Source organism: Nansenia antarctica (assembly GCF_963989245.1).
Source record: "Nansenia antarctica genome assembly, chromosome: 4".
In the NCBI taxonomy this organism is placed as follows: domain Eukaryota; kingdom Metazoa; phylum Chordata; class Actinopteri; order Argentiniformes; family Microstomatidae; genus Nansenia; species Nansenia antarctica.
In genome coordinates this window covers 30,405,940-30,424,742 of record NC_137689.1, presented here as the reverse complement: position 1 = coordinate 30,424,742, position 18,803 = coordinate 30,405,940, and the positions used below count along the sequence as shown (strand labels likewise).

Genomic DNA, 18,803 nt, shown 5'->3' with positions numbered 1-18,803 from the left:
AGGAGAGGATGTTGTCTATTGCTAATGTCTTAATTCAAACAAATAACCTATACATGTAAATCATCACTACTATCACTAAATGCATCAGTGCATATACAGGGTTTCCTTCCAGGTATAGTGCCAGAGTTTAATCCTCTGGGGCACGACTGTGGTAGGCCTCTAGCGTTAGTTCCTCTGTGGTCAGCCTATAGTGTCAGTTTCTCTGTGGTAGGCCTATAGTGTCAGTTCCTCTGTGGTAAGCCTATAGTGTCAGTTTCCCTGTGGTAAGCCTATAGTGTCAGTTCCTCTGTGGTAAGCCTATAGTGTCAGTTTCCCTGTGGTAAGCCTATAGTGTCAGTTTCCCTGTGGTAAGCCTATAGTGTCAGTTCCTCTGTGGTAGGCCTATAGTGTCAGTTTCCCTGTGGTAAGCCTATAGTGTCAGTTTCCCTGTGGTAAGCCTATAGTGTCAGTTTCCCTGTGGTAAGCCTATAGTGTCAGTTTCCCTGTGGTAAGCCTATAGTGTCAGTTTCCCTGTGGTAAGCCTATAGTGTCAGTTTCCCTGTGGTAAGCCTATAGTGTCAGTTTCCCTGTGGTAGACCTATAGTGTCAGTTTCCCTGTGGTAAGCCTATAGTGTCAGTTTCCCTGTGGTAAGCCTATAGTGTCAGTTCCTCTGTGGTAAGCCTATAGCAGGGGTCGGCAAGTAAGTTGAGCCACTAGTTGGTGGACCAGAACATAATCAAAGGCTAATTTAAGTAATTGATTGTAAAAAAAATGTGACACGTTCTAATCCTTTGACTTTTCTTTCGAAAAATGTAAATACATTTCTGCGTTGTTGAAAATCAATGACACGTCGCTAGTCAACTAACACAGCTTGTTTTGTGAGCCTGCTATGTAAAGTAGTGTTCTAGTTAACTAGGTAGCGTCCAATCCATTGCGTTGCAGTATTTTGGCTTGACTAGCGAGTTTGTGTTGTGATTCTCAACAACGTTGAAACGTAGTTCCGTGTTTTAAAAGAAAAGTCAGAACAAAAACTCCTCGTCTTAAAGGAGCCGTACCTCCTCCATAGTGTCTACTGTCTATATACAGTGGGTCACCACACAGGCCCCCCCAGAATTCACTAGAACTGAAAAACAACAAACAGCCGAACAGTCAAGAGTGAGGGATTCAACAGGGCGGGGGGCAGACTGGGTGTCCAAAGCGACGGGGGGCAGGGACGGGGGCCGCACAACAGGGGCTAGGGCAGGGCTTGGTTGCCCGGTAGGCCTGCACGTCCGTGTCAGCAGCCTGGTCGGCAGCCATGACTGCATAGTCGAGGCCCAAGTGGACAGCCGCCACCACTGGTCGGGAGAGGCAGTCGGCGACAAAGTTGTGCTTGCCGGCTATGTGCTGTATGTCCGTAGTGAACTCTGAGATGGCAGAGAGCTAACGCTGTTGGCGGCCAGACCACGGCTCAGTGGCCTTGGCCATGGCGAATGTCCACAAACGCAGTGAAGCGTCGGCCTTCCAGCAGAGACCTGAAGTGTCGGACAGCCAGGAAGAGACCCAGGAGCTCCCGGTCGAAGGTGCTGTACTTCTTTTCGTTGTCGCGTAGTTTGCGGCTGAAAAACGTGTGGTGGTGCCAGGTACCACTCACCCATTGCTTGTACACCGCCCCCACTGCGTAGTCGGAAGTGTCAGTAGTGAGGGCGATCGGGGCAGTGGGAGACGGGAGGGCCAGCAAAGCAGCGTCGGCCAGTGCAGTCTTGGCGTTGTAGAAGGCCATGGCCCTCTCAGGGGACCAGTCCACCTCACCATTAGGGTTCTTACCCTGCAGGGCGTCGTACAGGGGCCGCATGAGGTGGGCCGCATGGGGGATGAACCTGTTATAAAAGTTCACCATTCCCGGGAACTCCTGCAGGGACTTAACGGTGCGGGGGCGGTGGAAACCGGCGACGGCATCCACCCTGGCGAGGAGTGGAACTGCGCCCTCCGGCGCAACATGATGTCCGAGGAAGTCGATGGACGGCACACCGAACTGGCACTTGGCCGGGTTAACAATGAGTCCGTGCGCACTGAGCCGCTTGAACAGCTGCCGGAGGTGTGTCAGGTGCTCCTCTGCACAGGCGCTGGCTACGAGAATGTCGTCTAAGTAAACAAACAAGAACGGCATTTCTCGCAGCACAGAGTCCATAAGCCGCTGGAATATCTGTGCCGCCCCCTTGAGGCCGAAAGGCATCCGCAGGAACTCAAAGAGCCCAAACGACGTGATAACCGCTGTCTTCGTCAGGTCCCATGGCTGGACCGGTACCTGGTGGTAACCACGGACCAAGAAGATGGTGGTCCCTGCCAGGTGGGCAGAGAAATTCTGGATGTGCGGAACGGGGTACCGGTCGGGGGTCGTGATGTTGTTTAGGCGGCGAAAATCCCCACAGGGGCGCCAACCGCCGTCAGCCTTCGTCACCATGTGCAAAGGGGAGGCCCACGGCCTGTCAGAACGGCGCACGATGGCAGTGACTGGCAGTGAACTCCCCCTTGGTGATGGCGAGCTTAGCCGGGTCGAGGCGTCGAACGCGTGCGTAGACCGGGGTGCCGTCTGTGGTGATGTAGTGCTCTACTCTGTGCTTGGCAGCCGCCGATGAAAACGTAGGAGTGGTGAGGTCCGGAAACTCGGCGAGGAGGCGTTGAAATTATTAAATTTATTATAAATTATAATAATTTAAAATGTATAATTATTAATAATAATTAATAATTAAAATGTATAATTATACAATTTATAATTATAAAATTTATTATAAATTATGATACAAGTCTCCGGCGGCTAGCATGTTGGACAGGCTGAGCGTCCCCACACCACCAGGCATGCACGGGTACGTAGAAAAGGAGACAGCATCGATGAGGCGACAGTTCGTAACGTCCACCAAGAGGTTGAAAGCACACAAAAAGTCTGCGCCAGGAGGGGAACTGACACTGCCGCCATGATTAAGTCCAAGCCAAAACGCAGCCCACTGAAACACACCTCCACGTACTTGGTAGCGTAGGTGCGTATAGGTGTGCCATTAGCGGCGTCCATCGGGGGGCCGTATCCACCAGCCATGGTGTCCACAGCCGATGCAGGGAGGATGCTGCGCTGAGCACCCGAGTCAACCAGCAGCCGCCGGCCAGACGAATTGTCTTTGATGAACAACAGCGTGCTGTCCCCGCCAGCGCTCATGGCCGTTAACGAGCGCTGGCTCTGGAGTTTCCCTGGTTGCTGTAAGTGCATGGCGGGCGAAACTGTTTGACCTTGGCTCCAAACCTGTTGTGATAATAGCACAGTCCATTGTCACGTTGGCGGTGGGCAGTCACCGCAGCGGGCATGTCACCAAGCAGCCCCATCGCCCGTGCCGTTTATTTTGTTACATCCTGAGTTATTCCCCTCAGTTCAAACTGGGCTTCGATGTGCTGAAACCATGGCCGGGGGCTGTGCTGCCAGAACTCGGGTAACTTCATCGCTGTGGCGTAGACATTAGCTGAGGCTACTGCCGGCGCTATTCCAACGTTATCTTGCATTTTTATCAACGTTCGGGGTCACCAATGTGGGAGTGAGTAGAAACGAGGAGACGGTAGACAGGTTGTCGAGTCTGACGTTTTACTTCCCATCTTTGAATGTCAGAACAGCAGCAATAGTATAACAGTGCAACAGCATAGGGTAACAACAACTTCACGTGAAACTCTCGTGTCAACAGGAATGGCTAACTCTAAACACTACCCAGAAAGCCCCTGGGTTGAACTCTCAATTCCTCGTCTTAAAGGAGCCGTACCTCCTCCATAGTGTCTAGGGAATGTCTATATACAGTGGGTTACCACACTACATTTGTATTGAGACAGACCTCCACAGGTATATATTAGAACTCTGCCACTCTGCACCTCCATACATGATGTCATCACATAGTGATATTGGAATTTTGGAATGTTTGGTGGTTTCCAAGGTAAATGCATGTTCTGAAATGAAAAACAGGGATAGCAATAAGATTGAAAGTAAACAAAAATAGTAGCAGTGATGTCATAATTTTAAATTCTATAGGTCAAATAGAATGTATTGGTCATATGGTTTCCAAGGTAATGCATGTTCTGAAATTTAAAAGTGTAGCACAAAGAATCATTTCAGATCTAACTTAGATTGCGCTAAAAGATTCACTCATACAACAATGGCAAATCTACCCAGACGAGAGAGATATCGCTTGACTTTGACTTTCAACTCTGATTGGGATAATGCAGGTATTTTTTATATAAGCTGGTAAAGGAATAGATTATTGTCCTTATTTTAAAGTGTTTGCTTGATTAACACTAGAACCGCCAGAGGGCGCCGTATACCTAAAACCGCCAACGGGTCAAATTGACGTCTGTGCCTGGCTACGGCATTTCTAGTATCCGAGTCTACAACAAAATGTACTCTGTCATTGTATTAAGGCATTGTGTTCACAAATGAGTATTTCAAGTCATAAAATGGTTGGTCCTCTTGTTTTATAATTTAAGTATCTTTGACAACACTCATCGCTTTGCCTGTACGTCAATGTAAATCAGTCAAAAATAACACTGGAAATGGGTAGGCTATTAGAATAATATTTGGGTGGTGTGATAGGCGTAAAACGTCATTCACCACATAAAAAGACTAAATTAACAAAGTACCTACCCCAAATGGACCATAATAACCACAGCATCGGCCTATGTTGCAACAGAATGTGACGAAAGAAAGCGCGCCTCCTGGGATGTCTCAGTCGCTGAGCTGAAGGCATTTATTGCTCTGCTATATGTGAGGGGTGCATACTGCCGGAAAAAACATTGAAATTGAACGTTTCTGGTCGGAGAAATGGGGAAATGCCTTTTTCAACTCCACATTATCTCAGAACCGGTTTCGGGAGATAATGCGCTTTCTGCGCTTTGACAGGAAGGAGACCCGACGCTCCCGGTTGACCACCGACAGGTTTGCGCTCATGGCTGAAGTGTGGGAGAGATTCAGGCAAAACTGCATCTCATGCTAGAAGCCAGGGCAGGACATCATCGTGGATGAACAGCTGTTCCCGACGAAAACAAGGTACCGGTTCACGCAATATATGCCCAACAAGCCAGATAAATTTGGAATTTAGTTTTGGCTGGCAGCAGATGTTGAGAGCAAATACCTGCTGGATGGCTTCCCATACCTGGGTAAGGATATAAGCAGACCAACCACGCAGTCCCTCGGAGATAATGAGTAGACTTTGAATCATATCATGGTAATTGCTAGGCAACGACATAAACAATGCAATGCCGCGTAGAGGGACTATTGTTTGTGCCGTTGCCTATAGCGGTTATAATGCATTTTTATATGTGGGTCGATTTGACGCCGTGCCGGTTATAGGTATAAATGCCTGTATTTTTTATTTAGATGTATCTATACCATATTTAACAATAGGAAGTGCAACACAACACCATTTTAGGAAAAGTCAAAGACGGGGGGACTTCAATATTGTATTAAAACATAGTTATGTACAATTGAAAAACCCACTTGGGTCAAATTGACGTCATGGCGGTTCTAGTGTTAACTAGTCACTCCATTGGAGGAAGGTTCTGATCTTTTTCCTGTCCTTCCTGTCCATCCAGTTGGTGTCCATGGAGAGCAGAGGCTTGTCAAGATGCTGGTTTCCAACCTGACGAGGTGTCCTCTAACTGTTAGCAACCTCAAGGCCCTAGCTCAGAGTATTCCTCCTCTTCACCGCCGTCTCCATGGAGACCAGTCCCTGTTTGACCGGACACGTCACATTGGCTGTCTCCAAGTGGACCGGCTTGACACACCATTAAAAAACCCTAACAATCCCAATGCGGAGAACGCAACGCGTCCCGCTCAGTGGATCACGCCACCTGCGGCGGCTGCAGCAGAGGCACAGGGGAGGTCCGGACTCCCTGCCTTCACACCGCTGATGACTGCGGCCCATCCTGAGACGATGGACTGGGCAGCCCTGGAGGCAGACCCCAGGACCAAGTGCACCCCTCTGGAGTTCAGTGGGGAGCGGTTTGTGAGGGTCATCTCCCCTATATGGACCCCTTCAGGACGGGAGGTAGAGGGCAGGTGGAGAGTGTCCGACTACAGTCCAGAGGGCAAGCAGATGCTGTCTGTGTTGTGTAAGACCACCATGGACAGGGAGGCCCAGGGTGGTGAGGAGACAGGGGGGTCTGGGAGGCCCCAGGGCCAGGGGAAAAGGAAGGCCTGTGAGGAGAGCAGCAGCTCAGAGTACGGCCCTCCTTCATCCAAGAGGCCGATGAGACTATGAAGGAGTCATAGTGTTAGCATTTGAAATAGTATTGATGTAAATAATATTGACATAGTATAGATGATAAGAAAGGTAAGCTTTGAATAATAAATTATTATCAATTAGAACTATACAACTTTGTCACCTTGTCATTATTATAGGAATTCTTTTTCCCAGAAGTTTGATGGTAATTGCACATTCAGATTCCAGTTCCTACATTAATTGTATTAATTAATTTAATAAAATAAAGTTATTATTAGTAGTTACAATGAAATTACATAGACAGTAAATATATAAAAAAAAACATATTTCAAGTAATATATATGTGCGTGTGAAGGGAAGTTTGGTTGTAGTTGCCAACAATCAAATGACAGACAGTTGGTCTGTAAGTCACTTGTAGTATCTCGTGGCCTCGTTTTAATTGTATTTTTTTCTGTGTGGCCACTCCAGGGCTCCGTACTTATGTAATTCCCGTTTAATTAAGTTTTTTTTTAAACCAATAGGCGACGACTACGCTGCTATAGTACACTATTACAGTATGTGTGTGTATGCATGCCTCTTCAGTGAGATCCATATGAAACCGCCATGATCGTGTTCCAGACCGTCCTCGGCATGCATGCCAGTTGTTGATATCTGATTTATGGTTTGTCAAACACAGTGAGGTCAGGGCAGGGGACCCACTCAGAGAGGCAACATAAGATAAATAATACAAACCTACCTCATAGTCCACCAGATGAGTTTGTGAAATGTGAACCAGCCGGGTTTATAATTTCACCACAAGAAATGACAGTAGGCTTGGTCACTATAGACTATTGTCACTAGCAGCGCGTAGGCCTACCTGGCGTTATGCAATAGAGTGGTAGACTACCGCACCTGTCTGGGCTAATCATTATAATGTATATGTTTACCTGTCCACTCCCTTTATATTATGTTCTACGGTGATTATCTCTCATATGATTATGATCATGTCCTTAGGTCAGGTGTTCTTGCGATGACTAATGGATAGATGATTCACTTACTTAGACAAATGTATGTGCTGTAAGTCGCTTTGGATAAAGGCGTCTGCTAATTGCCAAAAATGTAATGTAAATGGGCTGGATTTATGTCAAGTCAAAGCTCTAAACGCAATATCGCCTCGTCACCTTCCTTTGAATTTTTTCCCGAATCATGCACTTCTGAAGTAAATGATGGTTGAATCCATACTGCTGACAGCAGTCTTGTGCCAAAGTTGTAATTCACCAGGAGCTTAATGAGGAGAGCTATTGACGCTGGCCATCGATAGTTGATTGGTTTGCACAAGTTACATTACAGGTTGAAATGAAATTCGAAAACCATTGACCTCCTCTAATTGTCTGTCCCAAAGTAAAAGTGATGTGTGATGAGTGGCTCTGGTCCACTCAATGGGCTTGGCTTGGTACTCACGGGAGTCATAAGAAATATACGGACTAACACACAGGACGAAATAACGTTTTTGAGAAACAGTGACTCTCCCACAAAGTGGTCGTAAGTAAGAAAAAGGAGGGGAAATCGTCCTTATTGATAGCCAATTAGTTCCTCAGGGTTTTACCAAACTAGCAATGCCCAGACACTGGGTACTGATAAATCAACTTGAAACTAATTAGCGGTTAGTAAGGATTTATAGTCATTAGTGTCAACTGCTGATGCGCCAAATGACCTCTCCATGATGGGCAGACTTATCATTCACAGCCACTCACTGACATTTACATTTACATTCACTGACGGTTAATCCCATTGGAAGGTTTTCCAAACTCATCATTTCCTCTAGGCTCAGTGGAGTTCCAGAAGTGATGGAGGGCGGGTGGCGTAATCTTCGAAATGTCAACAAATACTGATGCTCCCTCATGGCAGCACTGATAATGACTAGGCAAATGCAACATTTAAATCGTAATATACTGGTTTACGAAAACAAAAAGAAAACTGTGTGTGATTGACAGTTAGTTTGTAATCCCACTCACACACGCGTGTCATCTCCAGCCTCAGACGCTGTTAGCCTCCCTAACGCTGTCCCTGTGCGTAATGTTCCTCACTCATGGTTATTTATAAGTTAGTCTCCTCACAACACCTCATCTACTATCTCATTACACTGACACATAATGAGGCATTTGTTTGACAACATGTACAAATTCTGATGGAAGTCGCCCTGAGCCACAACAGCTGGACCTTGGAATGGGAAACACTACTAAATTACACAAAACAGTTCTAGGGGAAATGCTTGGCAAGTAACGAATCCCAGAGCTCTAAGATATTGCAGACACTCATAAACATGATTAAACCCCCCGCTAACTGAATAAACACGGAGAAACAAAGATCGTCCTAGAGAAACAAGTACCTCTTTTCATATGTGTAATCGATTTCAGACGGAATTATCCACACAATCCTGCCCCTTATTCCATTCAAAGTAGATTAAAGAGAGTCTGCACGAGTGGATAAACAGCCTGGGATAATGTACTTTTTCTGCTTGGTTATCCTTTAAAGATTGTGCTGCCCTATTTGTGGGTGGTGTACTGTATATACACCGTTTGGTTGTAGGACACAGTGGGTATCCATGGCAAATTGATTTGGGAATACAAGCGTATACTGTAGATGTTGTGCACCTTAGTGACCTCACAACACTGACATGATGGTTGAATGAATGATTAACTGTAAAGGTCAGGGGTCAAGGTGGAGGAGGAAGACAAGGGTACCTGAGTGTTTTGCGGACCATATCCTCGTCAGTGATGCCGTAGTACGTCAGGGTCTCGCTCCAGACGGGGTTGAGGGTGTTGCGCAGGGTCTTGGTGCGGAGCTTATTGGCCTGAGAGACACAGTGGGAGAGAGAAGAAGAAGTGGATATTGAGCTGACCTCCACGTAATTACTGGCTGACACCTCCAGGATTCAACAGAACTCGGCATTAGAAGAGGAAAAAATAGTCATTTTGAATGGAATTGTGTCGTCCACATTTGATCACGTCCACCCCCTGCCATTTAACTATATACTATGTATAGTACAACACATCACTCATTACATTTGTCATGCCGATTCTTCAATGGCAGAATAAAACTGCATCCACAAGGACATTAAGGACACAGCTGTATTAAACACAAATAGAATACAAATGCCAGATTGCAATTAAATGAAACAATAGGCATATCAAAGCATGCTGGGAGCTTAATAAGAAGGCAATTATTCATTCCAATGTGTTGAATAAACACATGTTTGAAAAAGAAGCTACTGTAGCTACTGTATCATGAGGGTGTTGCTCATTTGGGTTTTGGTCTTCCCATGCTCTACATCAGGGGTCACCAACTACATTTGTCCAAAGGCCAGAATTTTTCTAAGCATTCACTGGGGGGGGCCGGACTTTAACATATATATGTATTTTCTACAACAGCATGTTTGGATACTGGATTCTGATTGGCTAGCAACCATGGTAAATACCCCAACTCCCTTCAGTTCAGCTCCAACCATTTCCAGTATCAATGCGCCTGCCGTCGCCAGATTCCAACACACCAACACCACCTAAACGGCCTGCTTTGGATAACTGTTTCAATAACTGTAACTTTTCAGGCAACGTGTCAATAACCGTGAATCCTGCTAACAATTAGGTAAGTGAATGTGGCCTAGCCTACAATGCAATCGTTGATCTTGTTTATGGGACTATATTCTGTGGCGGAAGGATATATGTATTCTGAAACGATTAATGATTGTAAATAAATACATTTAATGTTACAACTGTGTATTTTTTATATTATGTGGTAGCTTTTGTAGAAAAGCAATTTACCATTCGAGGGCGGGGGGTTGTGGAGACATTTACCACTGTACAGGGTTTTCCAGCACTCGGCTTCGCCTCGCGCCACAACCCTGTACCAGTGGTAAATGTCTCCACAGCCCCCTTCCTCTCATGGTAAACTGCTTACATAAATGTCACTCTCAAAGAACCTGAAGTGTAAAATAGAAGTGGAAAAGCTTTAATGAAGAACGGACTGACAAGTACGCAGTAGCAACTTTCAGTAATGCTGAACCTGTATGCCTCTTCTGCAAGGAAATGGTAGCTGTAGCAAAATAATACAATCTTCGCCGTCACAATTACACAAAACATGCAGCTTTCTAGCAGGCCAGTTTTAAAATGCACTGGGAACCAGTGGCGGACTCAGGCTGTTTGAAGGGCAGGGGTGAAAAGAAAGAAAGGGCACCTACTGCACAACATGGGACCCCATCAGTGCACATGGTCAAGTTTAGACCATTGGAAGGGCAGCCAATAGGGCACATCCTCTAATTTTGCCACTCAAAAGGGCACTTAAGTGCGACGTTTTTCAACTGTGGGGGCACATGGTCAAGTTTAGACCATTGGAGCGGCACCAATAGGGCACATCCTCTCATTTTCGCCACTCAAAAGGGCATTTTTGCCACTCAAAAGGGCACTTAAGCGAGACGTTTTTCAACCGTGGGGGCACCAGGAGGGGCGGTCGCCCCCCCCCGAGTCCGCTAGTGCTGGGAACCGTGGGCCACACAACCTCCAGCCCCATGGCGCAACCAAACACTCTTATGGTGTGACAGGTTGAAACGTGTTCAGATTAATAATTGAGTTACAATAATAGCCTAACAATATTCTTAACGAGTTACTGAAATACCAGTAAATAATGTCAAATATGGTCATATATATCAGTTATGGGAATATTCATTAAATGAATGTTTGCTCTTTTGTCCTCCAAGTTTGCAGGCTGTGATCCACTGGTACCGGCTGGGTTCTCTGCATGGTACCCTCCAGACACACACATTGCCTTTTCCCCTTTAAAACACTAGAACAGCAGTGCCTTTTTTACCTACTAAAAGAACCGCCTCAGGGGCCTCTTTACAATGCTCAAGCTGCTATTTACACACAACGACTACTAGTTGGCCGCTTGTAAATTAGCCTGCTTACTACATAGAAAAACGGCAAAATAGCTTTCTATTAGCTTATCCTGATGTGATTTTGAAAATGTAAGGATACTGGGTGGTAGAACGCACATATCTAGGACAAGTCATGAAAGGAGGGTCCTGAAATTTGATCAAGTGCAAAGATCATTTTTCTTTACTCACAGGGGTCAAATGACTGCTCATGACTGTTGTAGGAAACAGCTATTTTAACACCTTTGTAACACCTACTCTAGAAAAGCATGTAGGTTAATTGAGTTGTTTTTGTGTAGATATGTTGCAGGTATGTGCTGCACACTAAACATTGATGAATTTATAATAAAATATTTTTGAAATTGCATGGAGAGAAGTGTGCGATTTTAATATTTTCCTCTGATTATAATTTAAACAGATATTTTCCATGAATTATTTTGGTATATTAGGATACTAGTAATGAATGATTCTATACGCCTGAGGAACGGTCGGCATTAATGACTGGTATGGTAGCTGCTAAGAAAATGATTCTATTGGATTGGAAATCACCTACACCTCCCTGTTTCCAGAAATGGCTCAACGAATGAATCAGTATCCTGCAAATGGAGAGAATATGCTTCTACAACTCTAAAGGTCCCAATAGATATTTAAACATATGGAGTCCAATTATTGATTATCTAAAAATGTAAAGGCGCCTTGCATGCTCACTGGGAGCAATTTGGGGTTCAGTGTCTTGCCCAAGGACACTTCGATATGTGGCTAGCCGGGGCTCGAACCACCGATCTGCCAACCTTGCGATCATTAGACGGCGGCTCTACCTCCTGAGACACAGCCTCCCCAACCAGGCACAATGTTGAACTACAGAACAAGACCATATTGCTTTGTGAGTCATTCGCAGTTAGGAGTATTATTATGTTTGTGTTGTGCTAAGAAACGTAGATCCACACGGGTATAATTACTGAGCTCCGTTTACTTGCCATGTGCCATGCATTCTGACAACACACACACACTGCCGTAAAGCTCTAACGGACGTACAGAACGTGACGTCGTAAAGGGCAACAAAGTGCTGCAAACAATGACACTGTCGTACATAACATTTCCCCCCCCTTTCCAAAACTCAAACAACTAAAGTAACAGTCAAACAGGAGTAGGGCCTGAAGGCCTATGTGTGAAATTTAGTGACATAGTCCTGGAGGTGTGCAGGGCGAGCCCGTTCCCGCTGTGGCCTATCGACCTCCCCCCTGGGCTGTGACCCTGCGAGGAAGCCAGGGTTAGGTGGAGGAGGGTGAGGAAGAGGAACAGCAGGTAGAGGCTGAGCGGGTGGAGGCCACATAGGCAGTGGCTGCGGCGGAGCCTGGGGCGGCCTAGCTGCCCTTAGCAGTACAGGACTCGAGGCCTTTGAGACAGTTCTATCTGTCTCTGCTGCGCCGGCTGCTGGCAGCAGTGTGGCCATGGCAGGCCCAGGAGGACCAGGCACCGTCCGCAGTCGGCTGGCGTGCCAGCGGGATCCGTCGCTCAGCAGGAACGTGGCTGGCCCCAGCTGACGTGTCACCTGAAGGGGCTGAGACCAGAAAGATGCCATCTTGTTATGTCGCTGGGGCCTACGGGCCCGAACCCAGTCGGACACCTTGATGGTGGTGGTCTTTACTCCACGTTTCTTGTCGAAGCGTCGCTTCATCTCCCCCTGATGTGTGGCCACTGCTGCTTGAGCAGCATCTCGGGTGCTGCCTGCTGCAGGTGTCACTGCATCCCGGGACCTGAGTCTGTTCAGTGGCAAGTCCATCTCACGGCCAAGCATGAGGGATGCTGGAGAGGTCTGCGTTGTTGCATGCTGACTAGCTCTGTAGTGCAACAGTGTTTGGTTGAGTGCGGCCTGGAATGTGCACCCCTGGAACAGATGTGCTCGGATCCCATTTTTAAGGCTTTGGTTGAAACGTTCCACCCCCCCGTTGGCCTGAGGGTGGAAGTATGCTGTGCGGATGTGCTTGATCCCCTTGGTGCGGAGGAAGTCCGAGAACTCTGCTGAGATGAACTGGGGCCCATTATCTGTGGTGATGGTGAGTGGCAGACCCCATCTAGCAAACAGGCCATCCAGGATGTCAATAATGGTCCGTGTTGTGACCGTTCCTGCTGGGACCACTTCAGGCCATTTGGAGTGGAGGTCGTATGCCACCACCAGAAAGCGTTGGTGGTGCGGGACCCCTCGGCCATGGATCTCTCCACAGATATCAAGCTGGAGATGCTCCCATGGGCGGGGCGGCCACGGGGTAGGCTGCAGGGGTGTTGAGGCTGGCAACCCACTTTTCCCGCTGAGCAGACATGGTGCACAGTCCTTGACCATTGTTTCGATGTCACGGTCGATGCCTGGCCACCACACCAGGTCACGGCATCGTTGCTTGACCCTCACTATGCCCAAATGACCTTCGTGCGCCATGGACATGACACGCGCACGCAGGCCACTTGGGATCACAGTGCAGAGGCCCCTGGAGACACAGACGTCCCCCCAGCATGAGAGTTCGTGCCGTACTCTGGCGAACGGGGCCAGATCCTCCGGCACCCGTGATGGCCATCCGGTGCGTATGTAGGTGCGCAGGGTGGATAGCAAAGGGTCCTGTTCCGATTCCCGCTGCAGCTCCTCTAGTGACACTGCTGTCTGCAGGGGCCCATGCAACATCTGGATGAGCTCTGGCTCTGTGTCGTCATCCGGAGAGACAGTTGGGGTGGGGGCCTCGATAGACCGAGAGAGGAGGTCGGCCACTACGTTGTCCCTCCCCGGGGTGAACCTGAGCTGGTAGTCATACTGCCTGAGCCGCTCCCCCCACCTGTGCAAACGGAGAGGCCTGTGCCCACTGCCTGAGGCTGACAGCAGTGTGGTCAGGGCCTGGTGGTCTGTACGGAGGGTGAACCGCCGGCCGTATAGATAGAGGTGCCACCTCTCACATGCCCAGACACAGGCTAGAGCTTCGCGTTCACCGACTGAATACCTCTGTTCGGTGGGGCTAAGAGCCCTGGAGGCAAAGGCAACTGGCCGCTCGACGCCGTCCTGAACCTGTGAGAGCACGGCACCCACCGCCCCGGCTGAGGCGTCACAGGTGACGAGGGTAGGGCTGGACGGGTCAAAGTGGGCCAGGATGGGGGTTGTGGTGAGCTGGATCTTCAGCGAGTGGAACGCCCTTGAACATGCTGCAGTCCACTTCCATGGCTCCTCTTTCTTGAGCAGTTGGCGAAGGGGAGCTGTGGTCTGAGAGTAGTGGGGCAGGAACCGTAGGTAATAAGCTGTCATGCCCAGGAATGAGGCTACTTGGGAAGCAGAGGTGGGCTCCGGAATCCGGTGTATGGCGTCGACATTGGATAGGAGAGGTGTGATGCCCTTTGCTGTGAGGCGAAACCCCACAAAGTCGATGGCGGTAGCGGCGAAGGAGCATTTCTCTGTGTTCAGGGTCAGATTATTGTCCAGGAGGGCTGCAAACACCCTGTGAAGTCGCTCGTTGTGTGTTGGCACATCTGGGGCATGGACCACGATGTCATCCAAGAACACCGCGACCCCAGGGATACCAGCAAGGATGGTGGTCATGACCTTCTGGAAGCAGCTGGGGGCGGAGCTAAGCCCGAAAGGCATTCGGGTGTACCGGAAGACCCCAGCGTGCGATACAAAGGTTGTCAAATCTCTGCTGGCTGGGTGGAGGGGTACCTGGAGATAGCCCTGCCGCAGGTCGAGCTTTGTGAAAACCGTGGAGCCGTAGAAGTGGGTGGTCAGCTCCTCTGAGGTAGGCAAGGGATATTTATCTGGAATCACCGCCTTGTTGACAGACCGCAGGTCCACACAGACTCTCAACCCCCCTGACTTTTTCTTAGCGATGACCAGGTTTGAAATCCAGGGGGCGGCGTTGACCGGCTCGATGATGCCTGCCTGCAGCAGCATGTTGAGTTCCTTTGTGACATCATCCCTCAGAGCGAGAGGGATCCGGCGCAGGGGCTGCATGACTGGTGACACCTCTGTGTTCACCAGGGGTCTGTGTGTGAAGGCTGTGAGGCAACCCAGTCCATCGAACAGCGCTGGCCATTTCTGCTCCCAGGTGGAGGTGACATGTTGAATGGCTGACCCACTGTCATCATGCAGTGTGAATCCCAGGCCCGTGAACAGGTCGAGGCCCAGCAGATTGGCACCCCGCTTAGCGATGTGGAATGGGAATGCAGACATGTGCTTAGATCCATAGTGCACTGGTACCTGAAGGATGCCCACAATCTCTATCTTAGAGCTATCATATCCGCACAGAGGAGTGGAGGGCTGCTGCAATGGCAGGTGGGCAAAGAATTTGTTGTAGGTGCTGAGATTGAGAAGAGACGCAGCCGCGCCTGTATCCAGTAACAAGGGAAGGCTGACCTCACCCAGCTGCACTGTGCATGTTTTAAAGCTCACATGGTTTGTCGACACAGTTCTAATTTCAGTATGGTCGCTGCGAGTTGAGCGGGGTCTGGACTGTGGGGGATGAGCCGCAGGAGCAGACCTGCACACTTTAGCAAAATGGTTGGGCTTCAAACAGTTCCTGCATGTCTGCCCTCGAGCTGGGCAGTTAGGAGCCCGTGCATTGTGTGAGCTAGCCCCACAGTTATTACAGCTATCAGAGCTACGTGTGTTCCCCTGTCTGCGAGCTTGCTGCACTGGGAACCACGCATCTGTGTCCTCTTGGCTGTCCTGGTAGGCGGGCTGAAGCTGTTGCGTGAGTGAGGCCGTGGGGGCGGAGTCGGAGCGTGAGCTGGCAGTCAGCATGCTAGTACACTGTAGCGCTGATTCTACCTGCATGGCTTTAGCTAGAGCATCATCTAGTGTTAGCTCATCTGGCTCCAAAAGTAATTTCTCCCTGATTTTCTCACACAATGTCCCTTCAATAAGCTGATCCCGTACGATTTGATCGTGAATCACCCCGTAGTTGCATTGTCGTGCCAGATCCCTGAGAACGGTCACGTAGCTCAGAACAGACTCACCGGGGCGTTGAAGCCGTTTTCGTAGCTTGTACCGCCGGAGAAGCACCCGTTGTTTGCCGGCAAAGTGATTAGTGAGGAGAGCGACAGCTTCCTCGTAGGTCTCAGCGCAGCCGAGGGCTCGGAATATCCTCTGACCCTCCGTACCGAGACAGTGACGGAGCAGCGACATTTTCCGCTTGTCGGAAATGTCTGTGAAGTCCATGGCGTCTAGGTAGACAGTAAAGTCATCCAGCCATCCTACCCACGGAATCGGAGGCTCGCCGGGCAGAGACAAGAAAGGTGCCGGTGGTGGCAAAGTAAATTCAGCCATCTTCGTCGCCAATATTATGTTTGTGTTGTGCTAAGAAACGTAGATCCACACGGGTATAATTACTGAGCTCCGTTTACTTGCCATGTGCCATGCATTCTGACAACTCACACACACTGCCGTAAAGCTCTAACGGACGTACAGAACGTGACGTCGTAAAGGGCAACAAAGTGCTGCAAACAATGACACTGTCGTACATAACAAGTATGTGATGCGACTTAATTGATTTCATTACTAGAGTGATTCTCACTGTGAGTCACCTAATGTGAACATTACAGGGGGCAAAGCCCTAGCTGATTTCCTCTCAATCAGCTTTTTGTGATGTGCGAAACGCGTGCTAAAAGATGTTGATAGCAACACCATATTTGGGGCTGGAAGGTGAAGCTGCCTCTAGCTTTCAAATGATTATGTCATACATACAAAACAGTTGAAGAAGACATGCTTATTTGAATGTTGGTAGTACACCTCAAAACTAATACTGGAGAAGATGGCTCTGAATCAAAACAAAAGTGTTGGCAGCTTAGCTAGCTATCAGCTGAAAAAGAACATCGCTATCAACATCTAACTGCGCGTTTAGCATATCACAAAATGCTGATAGAACATAAACATGCTAAAAACACACATAATTAGATAATAATTAGACCGATGAACATTTGAAATACCACATAAAAACCAGAGGACTGCACACCATTGAAAGGATAAGTGACATGCACTGAATGCAAGCTACAGTACAGCTGGCGCTACCTACACAGACTGTGGTGTGAGCTGCCACTCTGGAAACAGCTGATTAGGAAAGCGCAGCCACATCCTCCTATGAAAACAATGGCTTTGCACAATTCTGTTCTTGAGCTTTTGTGAATGCCATTTAACACTGCAGGGCTACAATTCTACACCATATTTGGGGCTGGAAGGTGAAGCTGCCTCTAGACACTAGTTTTGGGTCAGTTTAGCTTTTTTTCCTCAGTAATGGTCAAGATTAGGATTTGATGGGGCACACTGATCTCAGATCTTAAGGGGACACTACAGTATATAATACCCCTGAGACCTGCTGTGACAAATGTGACAAAATGTTTTTTTTTCCAGATTATGAAAGTGCAGATTGTAAGCTTTCAAATTATATGTCATACATCCAAAATAGTTGAAGAAGATATGCTTATTTGAATGTTGGTACACCTCAAACCAAATACTGGAGAAGATGGCTCTGAACCAAAACAAACGTGTTGGCAGCTTAGCTAGCTAGCTGCTAAAAAAGAACAACGCTATCAACATCTAACTGCGTGTTTAGCATATCACAAAATGCTGATAGAACATAAACATGCTAAAAACACATACCTACACATAATTAGATGATCACACAATCCTTGCTTTTGAACACGTCCTAAAACAAACGTTTGTTTACAAGCCACGTATCACTAACCCAGTAGCCTGTAGCAGGAGGGAACGCATTACAGTGAATCCAATTCACAAGTTCAAAGTATTTAGTGATCCTAAAACCATTGTTTGTTATATTGAGTGAGCTCTTCAATACTTCAACTTTCGTAATATGAGAAGAAACTGAATTAAGACAAAACGAATCAAAGAAGCCTTTTGGTCATTTGGCGCAACTTGACGATTCCCGTCCTGCAGACCGTCTCACCAGACTGTATCACTAACGTTTTGGGAGGATATTCTGCGGCAGGTGGCGCATCTCATCAGACCACAAGGGGTGAGGAGCATCTGCTGGCTCATCACAGCTGCCATGTTGGTGATGTGATCTCAGCCCCCAATTGAAACAAGTCCATATGCTTCACATCCACGCCCAATCAATTACCTAATAACTGTCTGAAGGAGAGTTCACTTGGAGGTCAAGGAGTCCTAAACAGACACCCATCTGATTGAGACGACTCTTATTGGCAGCTGCTAAGTGAATTGTTGGCAAGACCAGAGGAGTCACAGGAGTCTGAGGGACTGCATGAATTACAATATGACGAGACAACACCATTTGCGGTTGGAGAAGTAAAAGAACTGTCCTGACACCCAGGTACTACACTAGAAGGGGTGACCGTGTCTCAGGAGGTAGAGCCGGCGTCTAATGATCGCAAGGTCGGCGGTTCGATCCCCGGCTGGCCACGTGTCGAGGTGTTCTTGGGCAAGACACTGAACCCCCTAATTGCTCCCAATGAGCGGGCCGGCGCCTTGCATGGTAGCTTGCCATTGGTGTGTGAATGTGTGTGCGAATGGGTGAATGAGAGGCTGTCGTAAAGTGCTTTGGATTGGTCCATTTATCCATTTACAAGGATTTAATTAAAGGACTCTGAACCCTTGAACAGCCACATTACGTCACGGTGAAAGACTACTTTGGGGTTTGGTGATTAAATAAGGGCTCAGCACAGTTGGCGTGATGAACCTGGGGGCGTT

General features: G+C 48.0%; 1 protein-coding gene across 1 annotated transcript in view; it reads right to left on the bottom strand.

Annotated features, from left to right (window-relative positions):
* Positions 1-18,803, bottom strand: part of doc2b (double C2-like domains, beta) — a gene marked incomplete at both ends in the record, with an annotated part of 256,747 nt that overhangs the window by 78,819 nt on the left and 159,125 nt on the right. The window contains 1 exon segment of the mRNA XM_080528763.1: positions 8,931-9,040. Within this exon segment, the coding sequence (XP_080384889.1) occupies positions 8,931-9,040 (110 nt within the window).